The following is a 22,038-nucleotide window of genomic DNA, read 5'->3' on the forward strand; positions in this document are numbered from 1 at the left end:
ATACCCTCTCTAGGTGTACTATAAATAAGAAAGTCACATAGCGTATTAATTAAATTGAAGTGAAATAACATTAACTTTTAGGATTTAACAATCAATTCCAGTGTTAACTACTTATGCAAACAAGTCAATTTATTTTTCAGAATCTCAGTTTCCTGACCTATAAATTATAAGCTAATACAATAATTAATGAGCTAAAGCCCAAATATGTTCTGGACACTAACAGGTTCTTAATAAAGATTCCTAGAACACATCTAAGAAAACTATTAGCTAAATTTAAAAGGGGCAAACAAAGAAAATAACTTTAGTTCTGTACATAACTATTTTTCTAGGCATCAGCATCTATTCAAGCATTTCTCTTAAATCCAGCTGTTACAAACAAGTTGACAGTAAACAACTGTCAAAAACCTTGAGGGCCAGGAAACTGAAGAAGAGTCAGTGCGACTCCTCCATTAATTCGACTGATGAACTGAAAATACCGGAAGTGCCAGCTTTTAAGAGGTGCTCACCACCCTTCCTCCCAGTATTCACCAAAGAATCACTTGGCACCCAATTAGCGTGCCTGTATTGTGGACTAAAGGCCACTTGCGGCTCTGCGCTACTTCTGATGCTGCGTCTGTTGATGACTATCAAGTCGCCACACCAGCCCCCAATGTGTACTTTTGGGCAGGAGGAAAACATCCTGACAGAGATGGAGCATGCCAAGTAGAAAAGTTTGTCTCTACTTCAAGAAAAGTTCTACTGGCTACTTCAGGACCTAACCTACAGGACAAATGTCCCTACTGGCTACACAATTCTGATTCCTGTGAGGCTTACTCAAGCAGAATATGTGTTACATGTTTTTGCAACTATGTGGTCATGAAAAACTTCCGCAGTAATGTCCTTTGATGGCTTTCGGAATTACTAATTGCTTGAAGACAGTGGTGACAGTTTCTAACTCAAAGAGTGCTGGTGGTTTCATTTTGGAAAAAAAAAAAAGTCATGTGTCTCAACAGTTACAAGTTTTCAGGCTTTAGAGATGAAAGTCTGGGTGGCTTTGAAGACAACAATGTTTTAAATTCTGATGAATATTAGAAAATTTATAATCCTTATGGATATTTTGGTTATTATTTTGTTCAGATGATTTTTTTCTGCAGCTTGCCATGAACTTGTAGTAAATACAGTATTTGTTTCACTGCTTACCTAAACATGGTATTAGAATTACTTCAAATATTGCTGAATGAATTGCATTTTTTTATACAACGTATTCTCCACATATACTGTGACAATCTATAAAGAATCTATTGATATTTGTTATACTTTATTGTGGGCTTTGTTGAAATTTTTGGTATCTCCTGTAAGTGCCTGGACTATACCATGGCTTGCTTTTAATTAGCAATATTGCTGAGATACCAAAACATTTATTTTGCTGCTTGCTAAATAGCCAAGTATTTGGGGGCACCTGGGAGGCACACAGTCAATTGAGCATCTGACTCTTGGTTTTGGCTCAGGTCATGATCTCAGGGTTGTGACATCGAGCCCTGTAATGGGTTCTGCGCTCAGCTCAGAGTCTGCTTGTGACTCTGTCTCCCTCTGCCTCTTCCCCCACTGCACATGGGCATGCACGCGCGTGCTCTCACTCTCTCTCAAATAAATAAATCTTTAAATAAGTCTAAGTATTTATAAATAAACATATTTATATGAGATTCAAATGCACTATATGAATATAATATTTTCTCCTATGAAGGCATTTAAAAGAATTTTAAGATTGCCCATGGAGCCTTTATTTTATCAATTCTTAATTTTCTATATGAAAGGGTCTAACTGCCTGCAATCCATCATCGCTACTGCTTCCCCACCCCTCAGTCTGCAACTAATGAAATTCTTTTTCACTGTAAATATTGAGTTCCAGATTCTACTTTTTCTTTCTTACTTCCATGTGTGCCCTTCATGTAAAAATTCACATTTTGTCCATTCCATACAGGTTACACCAGACTACCACTGTGCTACAAAGGACACTAAAGGATACACATGAACAGCTGGGTGAAGAGATACACAGTGTGAGGTCTGGAAGGGTCTGGAGCACAGGAGCACCTGTCCCTGAGAAGCTTAGGGTGCCCCGCCCTCCAGGCATGAAGGTTCATTCTTATTCACCAGCCAGGAAGCTCCAAAAAACCCCTTTTAATCCATACATAAAGAACTTAATTTTTTATAAAAGTGTCCTCATATAATCAGGAAGAGTTAAATGTTGAAAAATAAATCTGAAAAATCAAGTTTTGCTATTAAAACAATGAAAATAACTTTTTTTTGGCCCAATTATGTGCAACTATGTCTGGCAAGATGCAAAAGACAGAACTTTATTAGGAAGTGGTAGCAGTGATTAGCATGATAATAAAGGGGAGAAAAGAAATTCAAAAAATGTTAAGAGAAATAAATGAACACGAAAAATGATTAGCTGAGGAGGAAGAAACAATCATGAATGCCTCCTTCTAGGGGACCTGGAAGGTTATCATACCTTTTGTCAAATAGGAAATAAAGGAGAAGTATATAGAGCTTAGCTGGGAAATTAGGAAAAAAGATTCAAAAATAAAAGTGTAGTCAACAGTATCAAATGTGGGGGAAGGGTCATTATAAAGACTGAAAGTGTGCCTACTGATATTAATAATAAAATTGGGGCACCTGGGTGGCTCAGTGGGTTAAAGCCTCTGCCTTCAGCCTGGGTCATGGTCCCAGGATCCTGGGATCCAGCCCCGCATCAGCTCTCTGCTCCGCGGGGAGCCTGCTTCCCCTGCCCCCCCGCCTGCCTCTCTGCCTACTTGTGATCTCTGTCAAATAAATAAATAAAATCTTTAAGAAAAAATTAACTATTATGTTGACATGTAAAATTTCAGTTGAGTGGGATGGAAAATAATGTAGTAACAGCAGGACTGAGAAGCAGGACAAAAAAGATTTGGTAAAAACGATCTCTCAAAATTGACTGTGAATGGAAAAAGAGTGAGCCAACTAGAGGCAGATGATGATCCAAGTAGGGTTTTTTTGTTTTAAAATGCAATAATGTGGGGCGCCTGGGTGGCTCAGTGGGTTAAGCCGCTGCCTTCGGCTCAGGTCATGATCCCAGGTCCTGGGTTCGAGCCCCACATCGGGCTTTCTGCTCAGCAGGGAGCCTGCTTCCTCCTCTCTCTCTGCCTGCCTCTCTGCTTACTTGTGATTTCTCTCTGTCAAATAAATAAATAAAATCTTTAAAAAAAAAAAATGCAATAATGTAGGTACCACAAATATAGAAGATGTTAAAAAAAAAAAAAAGATGTACAAGTTAAAAAATGAGGGGCACTTGGCTTGGTCAATGGATCTTGATCTAGGAGTTTTGGGTTCAAGCCCCAAGGTGGGTGTAGAGATTAAATAAAAATCTTTAAAAAAAAAAAGTATGGGAGAAAACATTATGCTAAATGAAAAATGCCAGTCATGAAAAGATATATACTGTATAATTCCACTTAAAATAGTCAAATTCACAGAAGAAAAATGTAGAATGGTGGTTACCAGAGGCTGAGAGGATGGGGGGAAAAGGGAAGTTGTTTAACAGGTATAGAGTTATAATTTGGCAAGATGACAAAAGTTCGGGAGATCTGTTGCACAACGTGAATATACTTAACACTACTGAACTATACACTTAAAAATAATTAAGGTAGTAAATTTTATGTTCTATTTTTTTAACCACAATTTTAAAAATTGGAGAAACTGGGTGAGTGGGTACATGGAAACTTATTTATATAACATATACTAACATAAATATGCATATACATAGGTATTGTTGAAAAGAAGTACCCAGAAAAAAAAACTGCTATATGCTGTAAGACTCTATTTAAAGGAACTGCAGAAAATGTCAACTTGTCCATGGTAGAGAAAACATCAATGACCTCCTGGGGCTAGATCTTCCTGAGTATAGATCAAAAAGAGCATAAAGAACACTTAGGGGTACTGGATATATTTATTACCTTGAATTGCATAAGAGTTTCACATGTGTTTATACACATGAAGACTTACCAACTTCCTGAATCTGATGGAAGGTCATCTACAAAAAACCTTCAGCTAACATCATGTTTGAGGCTCAAATACTACATGTTCTTCCCAAAGCAAAGATCATGAAGAAGGCAAAGATGACCTCTTTTACCACTTCTATTCAATACTGTACTAGAAGTTCTAGCTATTGCAGTAAGGCAAAGGTAGGAATAAAGGAGTGGGGGAGAATAAAGGGAGGGAGAAGTGGGGGAGAGGGATAAAGGAAGGAAGTTCATTAAGGAAGGGCATACGGATCAGAAAGGAAGAAGTGAAACCATATCTCTATTTGCAGATACCATGAAGGACTGCCTAGAATATCCCCAGGAATCCACACTACAACTACTGGAACTAGATAGTGACTTGGCAAGTTTGTAGGATACAAGGTAAGTATTTAGAAATCAATTGTATTTTTACATACCAGCAGAAAATATCTGGAAAATGAAATTAAAGATCAATTCTATTTATAATCATATAAGATTAAGATTGAAGATGTGGGAGTAAGTTCATCAAAGGATGTGTACGACTTCTACACTGAAAACTACAAGGCATTGTTAAGAGGAGTTAAAGACCTGAATAAATGTAAAGCTACACCATGCTTGTGGACTCAGATACTTAGCTACTGTTACAAGGTTGTTTCTTCCTCTATCAAACTACAGTTGCAACCATAAATCTAACAGGCTTTTTATAGCAATTGATAAGTCATCTCTAAAAGATATATGGAAATACAGAAGGTCTAGAATTTCTAAAATAGCCTTGAAAAAAACCACAATGTTGGAAGACTTACACTATCTGATTTCAAAACTAACTATAAATCTACAAAAATTAAAACAGTGTGATACTTCTGCATAAGGAACGGCAAGCAGATCCATGCGGTGGAGTAGAGCTTCAAGAAACAAGATGTGCACTTCTATCGGCCATTTGATTTTCAAATCGGGAACCAATGAAATTCAATGGGGAAAGGAAAGCCTTTCATCAAACAGTCCTGTAATAATTGCATGTCCATATGAAAAAATGAACCTCAACTCCTGTATCATACCATAACTAAATGTTAATTTGAGATGGATCAAAATCCCAAACACAAAAGCTAAAACCACAAAGTTTTTTATAGACAAACAAAAGAACATCTTTGTGACTTGGTAGTAGGCAAAAATGACTTAAGGCACACAAAGCAACAAGTACCATGGGAAAATGTGATCAAGTGAACTCGAAACTTAAAGACTTCTGCTCATGAAAGATATCCCTAAGAAAATAAATAAGCAAGATGCAGATAGGGAGAAAATACTATTACCCAGAACATCTATCTATCAGAAGACTGGTACCTGCATATGTAACAACTCAAAAACTTAATTAAAAAAAGACAGCCTAGTATTAAATGGATACTTCACAAAGGAATATATATCAATGGTCACCAAGCGAATGCAAAATGACTAAAATATATCTTGATATCTGAATATGTAGTGGTACCACTCTGCAAGTTGTAGGACTTGGCCAGCAGTTATATACACAAATATAACAATCCCAGTTATATTTGTGTAGCAACTAGATGTTTGGATCCAATCAAACTAATAGGATGAAAGGCAAGAGCTTTGAACATATTGACAAGAAAGTGGTCATAGGTTTTAGACTAGATACAGAAAACAAGTTCAGGAAGGAGTTGAAAATTGGGGTGGAGGAAATACAGGTTCAGGTAATACTGGCATCAAATTTATGAATGTGAATATATGAAAATTTTGACTTTGTTTTCATTAGTCTATTTTTTCCGCAGAGAGCATGCAGCTGCTACCCCACGTGATTAGAGTCAAGAGGAGAGTTAGAGAAAACAAGTTTAATACCTTCAATGCTGTATATTTGTACTTTATCCTCAGGGACAGTCACTGCTTCCCACTGATGATCCTTAAATAAAAACAGGTTTGACTATAAATAAATAATTTACTTCTGCTTTAAATCTTCTTTAAATACCAATTTAAAAATGTAGAAGTTATTCAAACAATAAAGTTATTTTTTTATTAAGTATCACTAAGTAACACATTTCTTGCTACATCGATTGTGTAATACATTATAAAGCGTCACATTTAATCTATTTGCTCACTTTTAAAAGGAAATACTGGTATGATTTCATGGTATAATGGTATAATTTCTTGATTTTGACCAAAAAAGCAATTGCTACCATTAATATTTATTAGAGGATATCCTTTTTTTAAAAAAGTTACCAAATCCTGTCATTTATGCCTTTGAAAGAGTGTGAAATCCTACGTATTCCTCAATTCCCACTCACTGATTGACCGACCTTAGATTCAAACACTGAATGCACATGAATAATCACCATATTTGCCCCTCCCCCCTTCCATGAGCTTTCACTGAAAATTTGTATAACTTAATAAAATAATACTGAATTCACAAAAAAAGCTACAGGAAAAATTAGATATCATTCCTAAAAGATGAGATCCTAAAAACTTCCACTAATCTTGTAAGGAAAATAGATTCCCTTCTTTTGTTACTTAAGGACACTTTATAGAAATTCACCCTGAACCCTCAATCTCTTCACTAACTCCCTCCACTTCTTTTCCTTAGTTGAAACGTGTCCATATGCTGAGGGCACCACCACCGTCATGGCATCTCCAGGTAAGGTGCTAATTCTCCCATACCTCAAAGCCTCAGGGTCAGGAGGAAAGGGTTGTTACCCTCTTCTCTGCCCCAAAGCTTTGAGCAACTTCTTATTTTCTATGTGTAAAAACACTTGCTCCTTTGAGGCACACACAAAATGGTTGTTTTGCATGTGATGCGTCCTGGTTCACTGCCTCCCTTTCTAAGAAATTTTTATATTGTGGAAATGTTCATGATTTTTATTTATTTTTATTTTTTAACTTAAATGCAATTAACAGCATATCATTACTTTCAGAGGTAGAGTTCAGTGATTCATCAGTCTTACATAACACCCAGTGCTTGTTATATCATGTGCCCTCCTAATGCCCATCACCCAGGTACCCCAACCCTCCACGCACCTCCCCTCCATCAACCCTCAGTGCGTTTCCTATCATTAAGAGTCTCTTATGGTTTGTCTCCCTCTCTGATTTCATCTTGTTTTATTTTTCCCTCTCTTCCCCTATGATTGTCTGTTTTGTTTCTTAAACTCCACATATGTGTGGAGATCATATGATAATTGTCTTCCTCTGATTGACTTATTTCGCTTAGCATAATACCCTCTAGTTCTATCTGCGTCATTGCAAATGGCAAGATTTCATTTTTTTGATGGTTGAGAAATATTCCATTGTGTGTGTGTATATATATACACACCCCCCCCCACATATACCATGTGGGGTATTTATATACATATATATTACACACACACACACCAATGGAATATATACAATGGCACTGTATTTATACACATGTAATACAATTACATTGTGTGTGTGTGTAATACAATTCCACTGTGTATATATAGATGTATATCTATATATACATACCACATCTTCTTTATCCATTCATCTGTCCATGGACATCTGTGCTCTTTCCATAGTTTAGCTATTGTGGACATTGCTGCTATGAACATCAGGGTGCATGGGGCCCCTGAGAATCACTACCTCTCTATCTCTGGGGCATATACCCAGTAGTGCAATTGCTGGGTCATAGGGTAGCTCTATTTTCAACTTTTTGAGGAACCTCCATGCTGTTTTCCAGAGTGGCTGCACCAGCTTGCATTCCCACCAACAGTGTAGGAGGGCTCCCCTTTCTCCGCATCCTCGCCAGCATCTGTGTTTTCCTGACTTGTTAATTTTAGCCATTCTGACTGGTGTGAGGTTGCATCTCATTGTGGTTTTGATTTGTATTTCCCTGATGCCAAGTGATGTGGAGCATTTTTTTTTTTCATGTGTCTGTTGGCCATTTGTAAGTGTTCTTCGGAGAAATGTCTGTTCATTTCTTCTGCCCATTTCGTGACTGGATTATCTGTTCTTTGGATGTTAAATTTGATAAGTCCTTTATAGATTTTGGGTTCTAGCCCTTTTTCAGATAAGACATTTACAAACATCTTCTCCCATTCTGTAGGTTGTCTTTTGGTTCTGTCAACTTTTCCTTTGCTGTACAAAAGCTTTTTATCCTTATGAAGTCCTAATAATTCATTTTTACCTGTTTCCCTTGCCTTTGGAGACGTGTCTAGCAAGAAGTTGCTGTGGCCAAGGTCAAATGTGCCACATGGGCCTATGTTCTCCTCTAGGATTTTGATGGATTCCTTTCTCACATTGAGATCTTTCATCCATTTTGAGTTTATTTTTGTGTATGGTGTAGGAAATGATCCAGTTTCATTCTCTTGCATATGGCTTTTCAATTTTCCCAACATCATTTGTTAAAGAGACTTTTTTTCCATTGGATATTTCTTTCCTGTTTTGTTGAAGATTAGTAGGCCATAGAGTTGAGGGTTCATTTCTGGGCTCTCTATTCTGTTCCACTGATCCATGTGTCTGTTTTTGTGCCAGTACCATGCTGTCTTGATGATGACAGCTTTGTAATAGAGCTTGAAGTCCGGAATTGTGATGCCACCAACTTTGGCTTTCTTTTTCAATATTCCTTTGGCTATTCGAGGTCTTTTCTGGTTCCATACAAATTTTAGGATTATTTGTTCCAGTTCTGTGAAAAGTGTTGGTGGTATTTTCATAGGGATTGCATTGACTGTACAGACTGCTCTGGGTAGCAAAGACATTTTAAAAATATTTGTTCTTCTGGTTCTCAGGTCATGATCTCAGGGTCTTGGGATCGAGCCCCGCATTGGGCTCTCCGCTCAATGGAAGCCTGCTTCCCCTTTTCTCTCTGCCTGCCTCTCTGCCTAATTCTGATTTCTCTCTGTCAAATAAGTAAACAAAGTCTTAAAAAAAAAAATTTGTTCTTCTAATCCATGAGCATGGAGTGTTTTCCATTTCTTTGTGTATTCCTCAATTTATTTTATGAGTGTTCTATAGTTTTCAGAGTATAGATCCTTCCCCTCTTTGGTTAGGCTTATTCCTAGTATCCAACAGTTTTGGGTGCAATTGTAAATGGGATTGATTCCTTAATTTCTGTTTCTTCTGTTTCAGTATATAAAAATGCAACTGATATCTGTACATTGATTTTATATTCTGCCACTTTGCTGAATTCCTATATGAGTTCTAGCAATTCTGGGGTGGAGTCTTTTGGATTTTCCACATAAAATATCACGTCATCTGTGAAGAGTGAGAATTTGACTTCTTTGCCAATTCAGATGCCTTTTATTTCCTTTTTTTGTCTGTTGAGGCGAGGACTACTAGTACTATGTTGAATAACAGTGGTGAGAGTGGACGTCCCTGTCCTGTTCCTGACCTTAGGGGGAAAGCTTTCCAGTTTTTCCCATGGAGAATGATATTCACAGTGGGCTTTTGTAAATGGCTTTTATGATATTGAGGTATCTTCCCTCTATCCCTACACTGTGGAGACTTTTAACCAAGAAAGGATGTTGTATTTTGTCAAATATTTTTTTCTGCATCTATTCAGGGGATCATATGGGTGGGAGGCAACTTTAAACATTAGACTGAGTTACCAGAGAATATCTCTATAAAGAAGCAACATTTATACTGAAGTCTAAATGGGAAGAAACTGAGATGCAAAGATCTGGAAGTTTCTGGGCAGAAGAACAAACAAGTAGAAAGATCTGAAATGGGCACGATCTTTGTTAAAGAAAGAAAAAAAAAATGAACGTGGCTGGACCACAGTAAGCATAGAGAATGGTCTGAGATGTCAGAGAAATAGCCAAGGACCAGATCACAATGACCCTCATACACAATGTTAAAGAGACAGAAGGAGGATTTTAAGCAGCCACTACATGGAGAATGGCTTTTAGGAAAGTCAGAGAATACAGGGTGAATATACTACTGCCAGAGAAATCCAAGAAAGAGAGAATTCTAAATATGCATTTTGGAGGACTCTCCCTGCCTTTCTAGGTTCGTTTCTGGCACATGGCAGGCATTTAACATTTATAAATGCTTTTTATACTATACCTACCGGATATCATACTATAATTGCTATTTTCTTGTTGGAATCATCCACTAGACCACACTGCATGCAGGCAGGGACTACATCGATCCTATTCCACCCTCCTCTCCCAAACCTGAAGTTCATTTCTAAAGATAAACTAGTTAAAAATATTCCTACAGACTCTACTGGAATAAATACACCAATTAAAACTGTGAGTGACCCTGAGAAGCTGTGCTAATATTTGGAACTCAATTTTAATGAAGTATTCTATGAAGATGCTCTAAAATAAAAAGAAATAAGGGTATGTGGAAAACCTCAGGGGCATTTGGTTAATGTCTATCTATAGTTTACCTGGAACAAAAAGCAAGATTTTACAAGAGACAGAGTAAAAAGACCAGCGCCTCATTAAAACTTAGCAACTGCAATTAGATTAGTAAATGCAGATCAACTCTTAGTTGGATTTTTATAAAGCAACTATATAGTCCAGACTAGAAGTATGCCCCTGGACTAAATATTAAGTGGTAGATATTTGTAAACAATGGCTCGAGAATTCTCTTCAGGTTAAAAAGAAGTCAGAAAATATACCATCTGGTTGGAAGGTTTAAATATAGCTACAATACAGCACATAAAGAACTACAGCATTTCCAAACACTACCATAAGAATCAATACCTCACTATTTTCAAATAGAAGATTTTATGAATGGATAAGACCACTTATCAGTATTTGTTAAATTATTTTTTTAAGTGAGTGCCTCTACATTTGAGTAACTGGCATCTTTTCTAGATTCCAGTTCATATGTTCATATGAGTGTTAAATGTTAGGTAATTGACATGTAATTTATTTCTGAAAAATCTTATGTTAAAAAACTAGTATGAAAATCTAGCATTAATTTTTCTGTTGCAATTAGACATCAGAAATAATCTTCATTTCTAATTAATGGAATTAATTACCAAGCTAATCAGAACTATAGGGGTAATAGTGAAATCTATTAAAATAGCCAGAAAAACAAATGAACAAAAATCCACATTCTTAAATTAAAACATTTTATAACACATATATACACACAAACATAAAATGACAGACGGAATGAAGCTTACATCATTATCTCCAGCAATGTAGAATGACAGAGTCTGGCTCCCAAGATTAAAATCTATCCAAAATTCCTCAAGTTTTTCATCTGAAGGTATTTGCAACTAATAAAAAAAATAAAAAATTATTATATACAATGATTTTTAAAATGACAATAGAAAATTATGACTATGTTATATTCCTGGTTGAGTTTGTTTGTTGTTTTTGGTTTTTTTTTAAAGAAAAGAGGAAGGGCACCTGGGCGGCTCACTGGGTTAACGCCTCTGCCTTTGGCTCATGATCCCAAGGTCATGATCCCAAGGTCCTGGGATCAAGTCCCAGGGTCCTGATATCAAGCCCCACTTCAGGCTCTCTGCTCAGCAGGGAGCCTGCTTCCTCCTCTCTCTCTGCCTGCCTCTCTGCCCACTTGTGATCTCTGTCTGTCAAATAAATAAATAAAATCTTTAAAAAAAAAAAAAAAGAGAGAGGACAGCCAGAAGATGAGGTAAGAGAAAGAGCAGCCAAGCACAACATTTAATCAGAAACAATAAAAAGAAATGCTGCTTTAATACCTTACACAGAAATTAGCTAGCTCCAAGAAATCACAAATATTCCAAGTACAAATAAAGGTTGAAAATATTAGTTTGACTATATTATTGAATGCTAAATCAATAATGGGCTTGACTTAAAGGGAAAAGAAGCAAATCTGAAGTATAGTCTTTATATTTCAGTTATCCTTGGCTACAAATACGTCACTTCATAAAATGGCTCTTAGACACAGAATACTAGCCCAGCTGTACTTGTGATCAAGTTATGACTATTTTTAACATTCTTGTCAACTTGTAACCTATAATTCACTAGATCATGTATCAAAGTTCATCTAATACCTAAAATATGTCTCATTTATTTATTTATTCATTCATTTATTCATTTTAACTCTTCTGATACAGAGAGATACAGACAGAGAGCATGAGCAGGGAGAGAGACAGAAGGAGAAGGAGAAGCAGACTCCCCGCTGATCGGGGAGCCCAAAGTGGGGCTTGATCCCAGGACTCTGGGATCATGACCTGAGCTGAAGGCAGACGCTTAACCATCTGAGCCACCCTGGTACCCCAACATGTTAAATTTAAAACTTACCTCATATTTATCAAGAAATGCTGATAAACAAGGAAATGTAAAGACCCTGAAATAAAAAGCAGTTCATGTTAAAAAAAAGTATTAATAAGCCTTCACACTGTAATCTTGACTAGCCAAAGAAATCATGTCTAGGATCAAAAGGTAATCAGGCTGTGGTCCTAATGATTTAAATAAAATCCTATCTCCTTCTAAACTAAAATAAGAGTTTAATGGAAATTTGTTTCTGCAGAAAAAGTATACTATTTTGAGGATACTACTCAGCCTCCCCATCTAACTACAGTGACTATACCAATTTACTTTTTATGCTATAGAGTATAAGTAGAAATTCCTAATTTAGCTGATACTATTAAGATAGTGGTTGGGGCGCCTGGGTGGCTCAGTGGGTTAAGCCGCTGCCTTTGGCTCGGGTCATGATCTCAGAGTCCTGGGATGAGCCCCGCGTCGGGCTCTCTGCTTGGCGGGGAGCCTGCTTCCTCCTCTCTCTCTGCCTGCCTCTCTGCCTGCTTGTGATCTCTCTGTCAAATAAATAAATAAAATCTTTAAAAAAAAAAAAAAAAGATAGTGGAAGCTCCCATAGGGTTTACACAGGAGAAGAAGAGTAGAAGTGAATAATACAGGTAATAAAAATGACTGAATTTGCCGAACACTTTGTTGGTCAAACACTTTTTATTATAAGCACTTAACATAATCATCTCATCTAATTCTACAACAAATATATGAGGTAAGTATTACTGTATTCTCATTTTACATCTAAGGAAACTGAGGCAAGTAAGTTTAATAATTTGCCCACATTAGAATAGGAAGAGGGGAACCTATGATTCAAATCCAAAGAGTCTGAGTCCCTGTACTCAACCCTCACCCTGTCCTTGTTTCCTTAGTAAGTAAAGTAAATGTTCAATAAAGGTGTCCTGAGCATCTATAATATGATTCCAGGGAATGAAATGCAAATCCTGCTCTGTTACTATCAAAAGTGCTAACTACTTTTCATTCATGCCCATTCCTGAGATGAAATAACCTCAGAAAGAGGTTAGTGTTACAGTGTGTGAATTATTAAAAAAAGATAATTTGTTTGCTATATATTTTTATTCCGGTATATGGATGAAGGATGCAATATTAATACTAGGTTTCCATTATTCCTCAAACACTAAATTTATGATAAAGTATATGTAATTCTAAATAAACCAGTTTTTAACTACTAAGTACAAATACATGTTTCCTCTAAAAAGGACAAAGTAAAATAAAACCCGCAGGAGATTATATCAGTCGACCATGCAGTAACTTATACATGGTATTACAAAAAAAATATTGTTTTAAATATCCCTGTGCATTTTACATCCCAAATGACCAAGTACATTTAAAGGTTCAGCAACACTGTGTGCTGGCTCCTGGGCTAGTTGGTTGTTGTTTTTTTTTAATCAGTAAATGGTTGAATACTGTATTAAGCTTACCTTCTCTTGTCTCCAAGCATGCCATTTACAAGGTTGAGAAATACTCTGCAATCCTAATTTTAAAAAAAGAGACTTTAAAAAAGCATAATAATAAAAACCCCTATTGTTAATTTATTATTTTTATACTACTTACTGTTTCAAATTCAGAATCTTTAATTCCTTTAAATGCATTAGCAATAAAATCCATTGAAAACCACTGACATGCCAATTCTTGTCTTTGTTTTTCTGTAGTCATTCTACATAGTGCTTCTACGATACCTACTTGTAAGTCATAATCTTAAAAAAAAATTGTTAATGTATTATTAGAAAGTATGAAAAATAAGTTTATAAAAGTCATTGGTTACAAGCAATTAGAACAAGCAAGAGAAAGAAGGAAAATACTGGTGTAATTCACTCATCTTTTGCTATTTTGTTCATATGGATTAGACAGATCTCATCAGTACGGAAATGAACACAGCCCAAATAAGAAGTTTGGTGCAAATAACAAGTTTACTAATAGAAGAAAAGAGTAAAACTTTCTTTTTAAAAAGGATATTTGAAAGAAACTCCTAAATATTCAAAGACCCTGCCATGCCATTATTAGAGTTGTGAACTGCAAAATAACTCACAGGATAGTCTATAAATCACAGAAGCTTTTACTTTTGTATGATGGTTACAGTCATTCCAAAGTACTTTAACCAGTGGTTTGCTTGATATGTAAACCACTACATCAAAATTTTCTCATACTAAACTTAGAAAAGATTGAGTTCTTTTAAAAAACTCATTGTTTAAAAACAAATCTTTAAGTCCCCAAAATATTAATAATGTCACAAAACACCATTTGAGGAATTTCTTAGGAAAAGTAATTCAAATATGTTAAAAAATTAAATTATTATTTATTAAGTCTACCATTAGGCACAATTTATATCTGAAGACTCCTACTGTCATGTTTAATTATTATTTTAGCCTCACAGATATAGATCATTTAATCACCTATTAATAATTGAAAATTGCTTGATTGTACATAGTTTATAATTCCCTCACATAATCTCACTACATTACAATGTTAATATTATTTTGACTAAAGAGATATTATATTTTACTAATAAATTCGGAATGGTTCCAAATATGAACATTTTGAAAAAGCATACTTACCTCCAGCATCTAAAATCCTTTCTCCCATACTACTCCTGTAAATCAAAATAACAGATTACATACCAAACTAGTACCAATTAAATAAAAAACCCACATATTTAGGGGGCAAAGACTTCACTAAAATTTACAATTGGCGAGTATCATAGACTTTTGCAGAAAATATAACCATGAATTATATTAGAAATCTACAGTAGTTTATCAGTTTTAATTATTAATGCAACTCATGGTTGTCTTACGGCCTTATAAAATATTCTTTAAATTCTTAACCTGAACCACTAATTAAAGCAATATGGTACAAATTATTACATGAGAATTAACATTTCTTGGTTAGAGAGTATTTTCCTGGCATCTTGAGGCATTTTGTCAAGCATAGCATTCATTTTTTTTAGAGTCTAGAAAAGAAAAAAAGATAATTCATTAACTTTATATATTCAGTGAAACATTAAGTATTTAGAGAAATATTCTAGGTATACAAACTTAGAAGCCTATTTTTTTTCCCTTTAGTAAAACATTTTAAGTAGGGAATGGAGAAGGGTAGAGAAAAGAATATAAAGTATAAAATAGTGAATACAAAAAACATGAAACAAAGGATATCAAGAATAAAATATACCAAGATTCCAGTTATACTCTTTGCAATAAGACATATGTTTATTATTACTCTGTTATAAGAAATAAAGGAACAAAAACTATTACTTAATATTTGTTCTTATGGTTATATATATGTACACACATACACATATTAATATAGGTTATTTTTAACATTTAAATACTGAGAACTCCTAATATCTAGATGCTATAATTTATTTTCATACAAGCTATATGCATATATAAACAGAGATAGCTATGAATTTTCAATAAATATTTGGGTAACATATTTATTCATCATGTCAGATAATGAATTTAAGACAACAGAAATATACTACATAATTAATTCAGTACCAAGAAAAAAATTATGCATTTTGATGAATTGCTACTAAATTTGCTTCACTCTCTCATTTTTAGTTTTTTAAAAAAAATCTAACAAATGGTTTTACCTCCTGCTGAATACAAATATTCACTCTTGAGTCAATAACCAGGACACAGATTCGAGGCACAAAACTTTCCAGTACTTGCCTTCTACCTGAAAATGTTAAATCATTAATAAATGTGTATTTTAAATTCTTTTAAGTGGCAATCTTTTCTTATATGAATCAATGAAAGAATGCACTAGTTCAGAAAAGGCCCACTGACAGTCTTGGGCAACAGGAAACATGAAATCCAGTCCTAGTTGTCCCACTAACTAGCTCTGTGGCTTTGGAAAAAACACCTCTCAACAGATTTGACTCATCTTGAGCTGGCAAAGGCATAACTTCAGATTCAGCTTCTCCTTTCAGTTTTAAGGTAGTAGGGCTTTTTTCAGATGAAATAAATATAGTTCAAAAGTGAAATTTCTATCATGAAGTTCTTATGAAAACTGGCCTCACTAATTTAATCATATATCGAAAGCTCCATAATGGCCATAATCACTCCTTGATATAAAGATCTAAATATCTTGAGCTTTTTTTTCTAAAGTTAACCCTAGTCTCAAAAGACAAGGTTTTATCAATACTAAATATATTCAGAGGAATTTGCCACATGCTATTTCATAATGCAAATTTAAACAATAATTTTAAATAATGGCAATACTATGACAGAAAATACACCACTTTCCAGGTAACTACACTGAAGGTAAAAAAAAGAATAAAAACAATTAGGTAAAAAGATATAATTATTTACTTAAAAAAGCACATGGATTACTTCATATTCACTGATGCTTTAGGACTGTTTTCTTCCCTAAAAACTTAAAAGTTTAGGCTAGATTATATGTCAGCTGTAAAGCAATCAATGAAAAGGTAGCATTAACTACATCAAAGTAAATAGCAATTGAGCTTTTAAAAATTTTTGGCTTTGAAGGCAAACTGTCCTTTTATATATAAACAATTCTCCAGCCTCAGTGACCAATCCTAGGTAATTCTTCAACCAACAGAGATAAAATAATTTGCTGGACTGCCGTCCAGGCAAAAAGCAGCGGTCATCTGTAAGTGAGAACGAGCTGTCATGTGCGCTACATACTGAAAACTCTGTCCCATTAGGTCAAGAGTTGGCAAATTAGGGCCCACAAACCAAGTCCACCCCACTGCCCATTTCGTATGGCTGTTATTCACCAGCAGGTACTCAACGGAAATATCTGCATCACTGAACCAGCACTATCGCACTGAATTTCCTTCTCCTCTCAGGAATTTAGCCAGTATCTAAACGGCTTCAGTAATTAGCATGGGCTACAGAGTTTATATTTCTTAATGAATTCAACCCAAAGTCGTAAGGCAAAAATCATTCTTATATGAGAAACTTATACTTCACTAAAGTCATTTCAATGAAAGCAAGGTTATCTGAATCAAAATAATGCTGAACGGTTTTATCCATTTCCCAGGTGGTCAAAAATTAAAACAAGGAGCGAGATCTCCATTCCCACACACGTTTACAGGAGTACATTTTTTTCTAAGTTCCAATTACAGGTCCAGCATCATTTCTGGACACTAATGAAGTACAAAGGAAATTTCCATATTTCAAAATCCATTTAAACGTTCAGCTGAGGGATTTCCACCAGCCTTCCGTTGAAAGCGATTCATCCGCGATGCAATGACATTCTAAAAGGCAAATACTAAGAATCCAATATAATTCCATAAATGCTTTCCAAGTGATGAACATGCTCAATTAAAAATCATGCTCATGAACTGATAACAGTATTTGGCATTATCTACATGGAAAGACATTTTCTAATGCAATTTACATAAAATCTCATTACAGATAAGCATAAAAAATGAACATTTGCAATCAATTCTGTTAAGAGCAAACACTAACTCTGAGCCTTAATTAAGTGAAATGTCATCGCCTCAAAAGAGTGCTAGTCTCATTAGTTGACCTATATTACAAAAACACTGTACTCAATTATTGTAGTATCTTGAATTGTACCAAGATCTCTGTGGAAATGTTTTCTTTCTTCTTATACAAGTACCTATATAGTATCATTGATTTCTTTTGCTTGGTCCTAATACAAAGCTTAAAATGTTTACTATCTGGCCCTTTACAGAAAAAGGTTGTTGATCCTTAAATTAAATAGTTAGATTCCTAATATTAGGATAATACTCTGAGGACTGCAAAAGTATATTAAAACCCTAAAAGCAAATTATTGTTTTAAAAGAAAGAAAATGTTTATTATACCTTCATCATTGATGTCATGTATGACCTGAAAAAAAAGAATATTTAATTTGTAATTTATCATCTTGTATTATAAACCATTATAGTATATTGATATAGTAGTAAATATTAAAAACAGTATTAAAGTAACAGATCCCATTTGAATTCACCATGTAATTATTTAACTTATTACCTATTTATTGTGTTTCTCAGGATAAGTGCTTTATATAATCTGAGCAGACTAATCCACTCAAGTCACTAACCAATCTGTTGGTGACTTTTGGGCTCTGGACATATAGAACACAAACTGTATTTTAAATAAACACATGTTGTAAGATTGGTTAATCAATGTGATTTTTACCATCAAAAGATCAAATAAGTCTTCTATCATATTTATAACTGCCTCATCTTTTGAATTTCCTCGGCTGAGAATAATCTCCTTTGATTTTTCAAACCAGGCAACCATGTAAAAAAAGAAATGTATACATTAGTTACTTTGAATTCAATTTTAATAATTTTAAGAATGTACTTATCTTGCATAAACAGTAAACTTAGGAATAAAGAAACATTAAAAATAAAAATTCCAGTATTATACGAAAAGAAGTTTTATGTTTTTAAACATCTTTGTTGTTTTCATTTTTTGGTAACTCACTGTATTTTACCATTGTTCAGGTGGGAATGGCTGAACTAATCCTAATTCTAGGCAGAAGACCTTGATTTCCCCTTTCAAATTCCTAGTTCAGGTACATTCATTAGTAGATGAAAATAAATCATCATAAATTAAGTTGTTTTGGCATTATTACTATTTGAGAAGTTTTGGTGTTATTTTACTTTAATTAATTCATATATTCGAGAATATACTACATGTTAGGTACTTGTCAGTGCTAGGTATACAGAAATGAATAAAACAAATAAAATCAATATTCTACATTCTAGCATGGGAAATAGATAATAAGCAGTATAAAAAGAAAAACAAAGTTAGACAGTAAATAGATAAGAGAAAATAAAGCAAGTAAAGGCCTCAGGGAGTCTTGTGACCTTAAATTCACATGATCCTCAAGAAGCCTGGTGTAGAGGGTGTCTTTCTGATCTTTATCTTTGTAACGTATAGCTCAGGTTACAAAAATATTTATTTTACCTAAAGTTTTAAGTAAACTACCCAAATTTATTTTTCGACTTTTTGAACATTTATTTATTAGAAAACACACCTTGAATCTTATTTCCCTTCACATAACTATTTCACATTCTATACTTATCTTTTGGACCAGTCCTTGCTTTATCATAGTTGTAAGTCCGGCATGCCCCAATATAGTGATATTTTTGCCACATCTTCCAAAAGAAACCAAAATTGTTGAAACTGCTTGGATATCCTTTTTATTAAGTTCCTAAAACAAAAAGTACATATTTAAACATCTGTAAATACAAAATAGTGTGGAACTGGCACTGTGTAATGCTCACATATCCTGAAAGTCAGCTACTACCATCATCTCCATATTGCCAAATACAGAAGTGTGGTTTAGAGAAGCAAGGCTTAAAGCCACCCAGCCTGTGAATGAGAAACCCAGCACAAAAATGCAGATTTGTATAAGTTCAAGAAACTTTAGACTATGGTGCAATGAATCAGTTACCTTTCATTCCAAAAAGCTCTATGTATTTAACCAATCGAAATAAATTTTTACTCAATCTTTTAGATTCATAACAAAACTCAGATACTGGGGTACTGTGAATAATTACCTTTTCTCTGGTATAAAAAATGCCTTACATATAATAAATCAAGTCCCGGATTTTGGATAATTTTTATTTGTTTTTATTTTTCAAAGCACCAAGCACTGTCCCCATTACATGAACAATATGCTGATAGATTTTTAAAGTTTTTCAAACTTCAAATAGGTAAACTATTTTTCCTCAGTTTAGGTAACATTTAATAGTGGCAACACAATGTAAACATTAACTTTTTGTGTATTGTATTTAGAAAATAGTAGTCTAGTATGTTATTTGGGACTCCAGATTTTTTTAAAAAATGAGCACTTATTTATATAACTGTAAACAAGTTTGCCAAAGCCTTTTTACTCATTTCTTCCAATGGAGTGTTTCTTCCTAGAAAGAGTGCTATCCAATAATTTTAACAATCATTCAACAAAAAGGAGTATTTACCCTGCATACAAGGTCATCCAACTTGTGGAAAAACTGCTTGCTGCATTTAATCTTCACCTCTTCACAAATATCAATTTGTAAAAGTGTTTTCAAAGGTTTGAAATCATTTTTCCTTAAAGCATCATCAATGCATTTTTCCAACTGCTAGAGAAATATAGTTAATGGCACAGAGATTGAATCAAAACCAAAATTAGTCACCGTATGCAATCCAGTAATTTAAGAACTATTGCCACATGAAAATTCTCAAAAGAGCTTATATCAATTCACTTATTTTTTTTAAAGCTGTCCACTATTAAATTTGGAGTAACAGAGATGGAGATCAAGCTTCTTCCATAATACCAAGATTCTACATAAAACATATATATATATGTATATATATATATATAGTCTACTAATTTTCCACTTCATATCCTTTATTGTAAAGTCATCATTATGCTCAGCTCAAAAAAGAAACCTATTAATGAAAGAAACAAAATAAGCTCTATAGTAATTAATACTTAACACTGTGGATAAAACCCTAACACATCCGAATATCAATTTCTTAATGACGTTTAAAAAGTTTTTAAAAAATGCATAAAGACAGATAAAAGCACTGTTTGGCAACTGTATCAATATAATTTAAGAATTAAATATATAATTTGAGTTATACATTTATAACCTTTACAAAATCTACCATCCTTACTACTAAGGTATAACATTACTAATAAGGAATATTTATACTATAATCTGATCACCACATTTGGTGGTAAATTGCATACATGTTAAATAGATACATTAAGTCTTTTTACCAAAATCCAAGTATCTTACAGTTTTAGACCCTGACATTAAAATTCCCAGACATAAATTATACATGAATCACTGCATAATTCTTTTCAATATAAAAGGCATATGTTAAATAGTCAGCATCTTTCATACCTAATAAGATTTTGAAAACAAATCTACTAAAAAAATGAAAGAGTAACATTTTAAATTATTCCACTCTTGACCATTTCATAAAAACAAGCTTCATTTTTCCTAAAAATACAGCACTTAACACCTATAAACAGATAAAAGTGATTTTAGGAATTAAAATACTTCCTTCTTTTTGGTCTAGGACTACCTACCTGGAGATCTGGTCTTATGGGCATTTTGACTTAATTTTAAAACAGCAAGACAAAACAAACACCTGTAAAAACAAAACATATGCTTTTAGTATCTTATACTCTATTCTGTACATTCATCGTTCAAAATCTTAATACACATAAATAAGCATTGGTGCTTATACTCAAGGCAATAAATAATTTCAAGTTCCTCACTGTTTATGAAATTACACAGGGGCATCTGGTCAAGGAGATTTCTGGAGTAAAGTCTGAACATCATTTATTCAAGCCTTCTCTTCTTATAGATTACTTAAATAAATGTCGCAAGTCTTGTCAAAAGGTCACAAAACTAGTTAGTGAAAAAAATACAAACCTGGATCTCTCTCATTAGGGATTCCTGTTATACTTGTTCCAACTTTAGGAACAAGAAGAAAATAATCTTGAATTAATGTGTAAATGAAATTTGGTCTAGTAACATAATATTTAAGAAGGGGAGAATATTCTCATGTAGAATACATGAGAACAGACAAATATTCAGTGAAAGGAGGAAAAGAAAACCCAAGTACACTGTCTCTTCAAAGAGGAATGGAAATGGGAATCAACAGGGTTACACATAGCAACACCTACCATGTTTCTTTTTTTAAGATTTTATTTATTTGTATGAGAAAGAAAGAGAGCAGGAGCAGGAGCAGAGGCAGGGAGCAGGAAGCCCAATGTGGGGCTTGATCCCAAGACCCTGAAATTAGGACTTGAGCCAAAGGCAAATGCTTAACTGACTGAGCACCCA

At 34.2% G+C, this 22,038-nt stretch overlaps 1 protein-coding gene across 4 annotated transcripts in view; it reads right to left on the minus strand.

Annotated features, from left to right (window-relative positions):
- SYCP2 (synaptonemal complex protein 2) overlaps positions 1–22,038 on the minus strand; it is a 68,977-nt gene that overhangs the window by 38,980 nt on the left and 7,959 nt on the right. For 3 of the 4 annotated variants that reach the window (XM_047746694.1, XM_047746693.1, XM_047746692.1), the window contains exons 2-14: positions 21,276–21,337; positions 20,173–20,316; positions 19,275–19,403; positions 18,380–18,484; positions 18,043–18,067; positions 15,837–15,922; positions 15,109–15,194; positions 14,803–14,837; positions 13,802–13,944; positions 13,669–13,721; positions 12,221–12,266; positions 11,113–11,208; positions 5,865–5,925 (exon numbers count right to left, since the gene is read on the minus strand). In XM_047746694.1, coding sequence (XP_047602650.1) covers positions 5,865–5,925; positions 11,113–11,208; positions 12,221–12,266; positions 13,669–13,721; positions 13,802–13,944; positions 14,803–14,837; positions 15,109–15,194; positions 15,837–15,922; positions 18,043–18,067; positions 18,380–18,484; positions 19,275–19,403; positions 20,173–20,316; positions 21,276–21,299 — 1,033 coding nt within the window. In that variant the 5' untranslated portion in view covers positions 21,300–21,337. Of the gene's footprint in view, positions 1–5,864; positions 5,926–11,112; positions 11,209–12,220; positions 12,267–13,668; positions 13,722–13,801; positions 13,945–14,802; positions 14,838–15,108; positions 15,195–15,836; positions 15,923–18,042; positions 18,068–18,379; positions 18,485–19,274; positions 19,404–20,172; positions 20,317–21,275; positions 21,338–22,038 lie in introns of those variants that run through there. The other variant, XM_047746695.1, reaches the window with a different exon arrangement.

Source organism: Lutra lutra, chromosome 9 (genome assembly GCF_902655055.1).
Source record: "Lutra lutra chromosome 9, mLutLut1.2, whole genome shotgun sequence".
Classification (NCBI taxonomy): domain Eukaryota; kingdom Metazoa; phylum Chordata; class Mammalia; order Carnivora; family Mustelidae; genus Lutra; species Lutra lutra.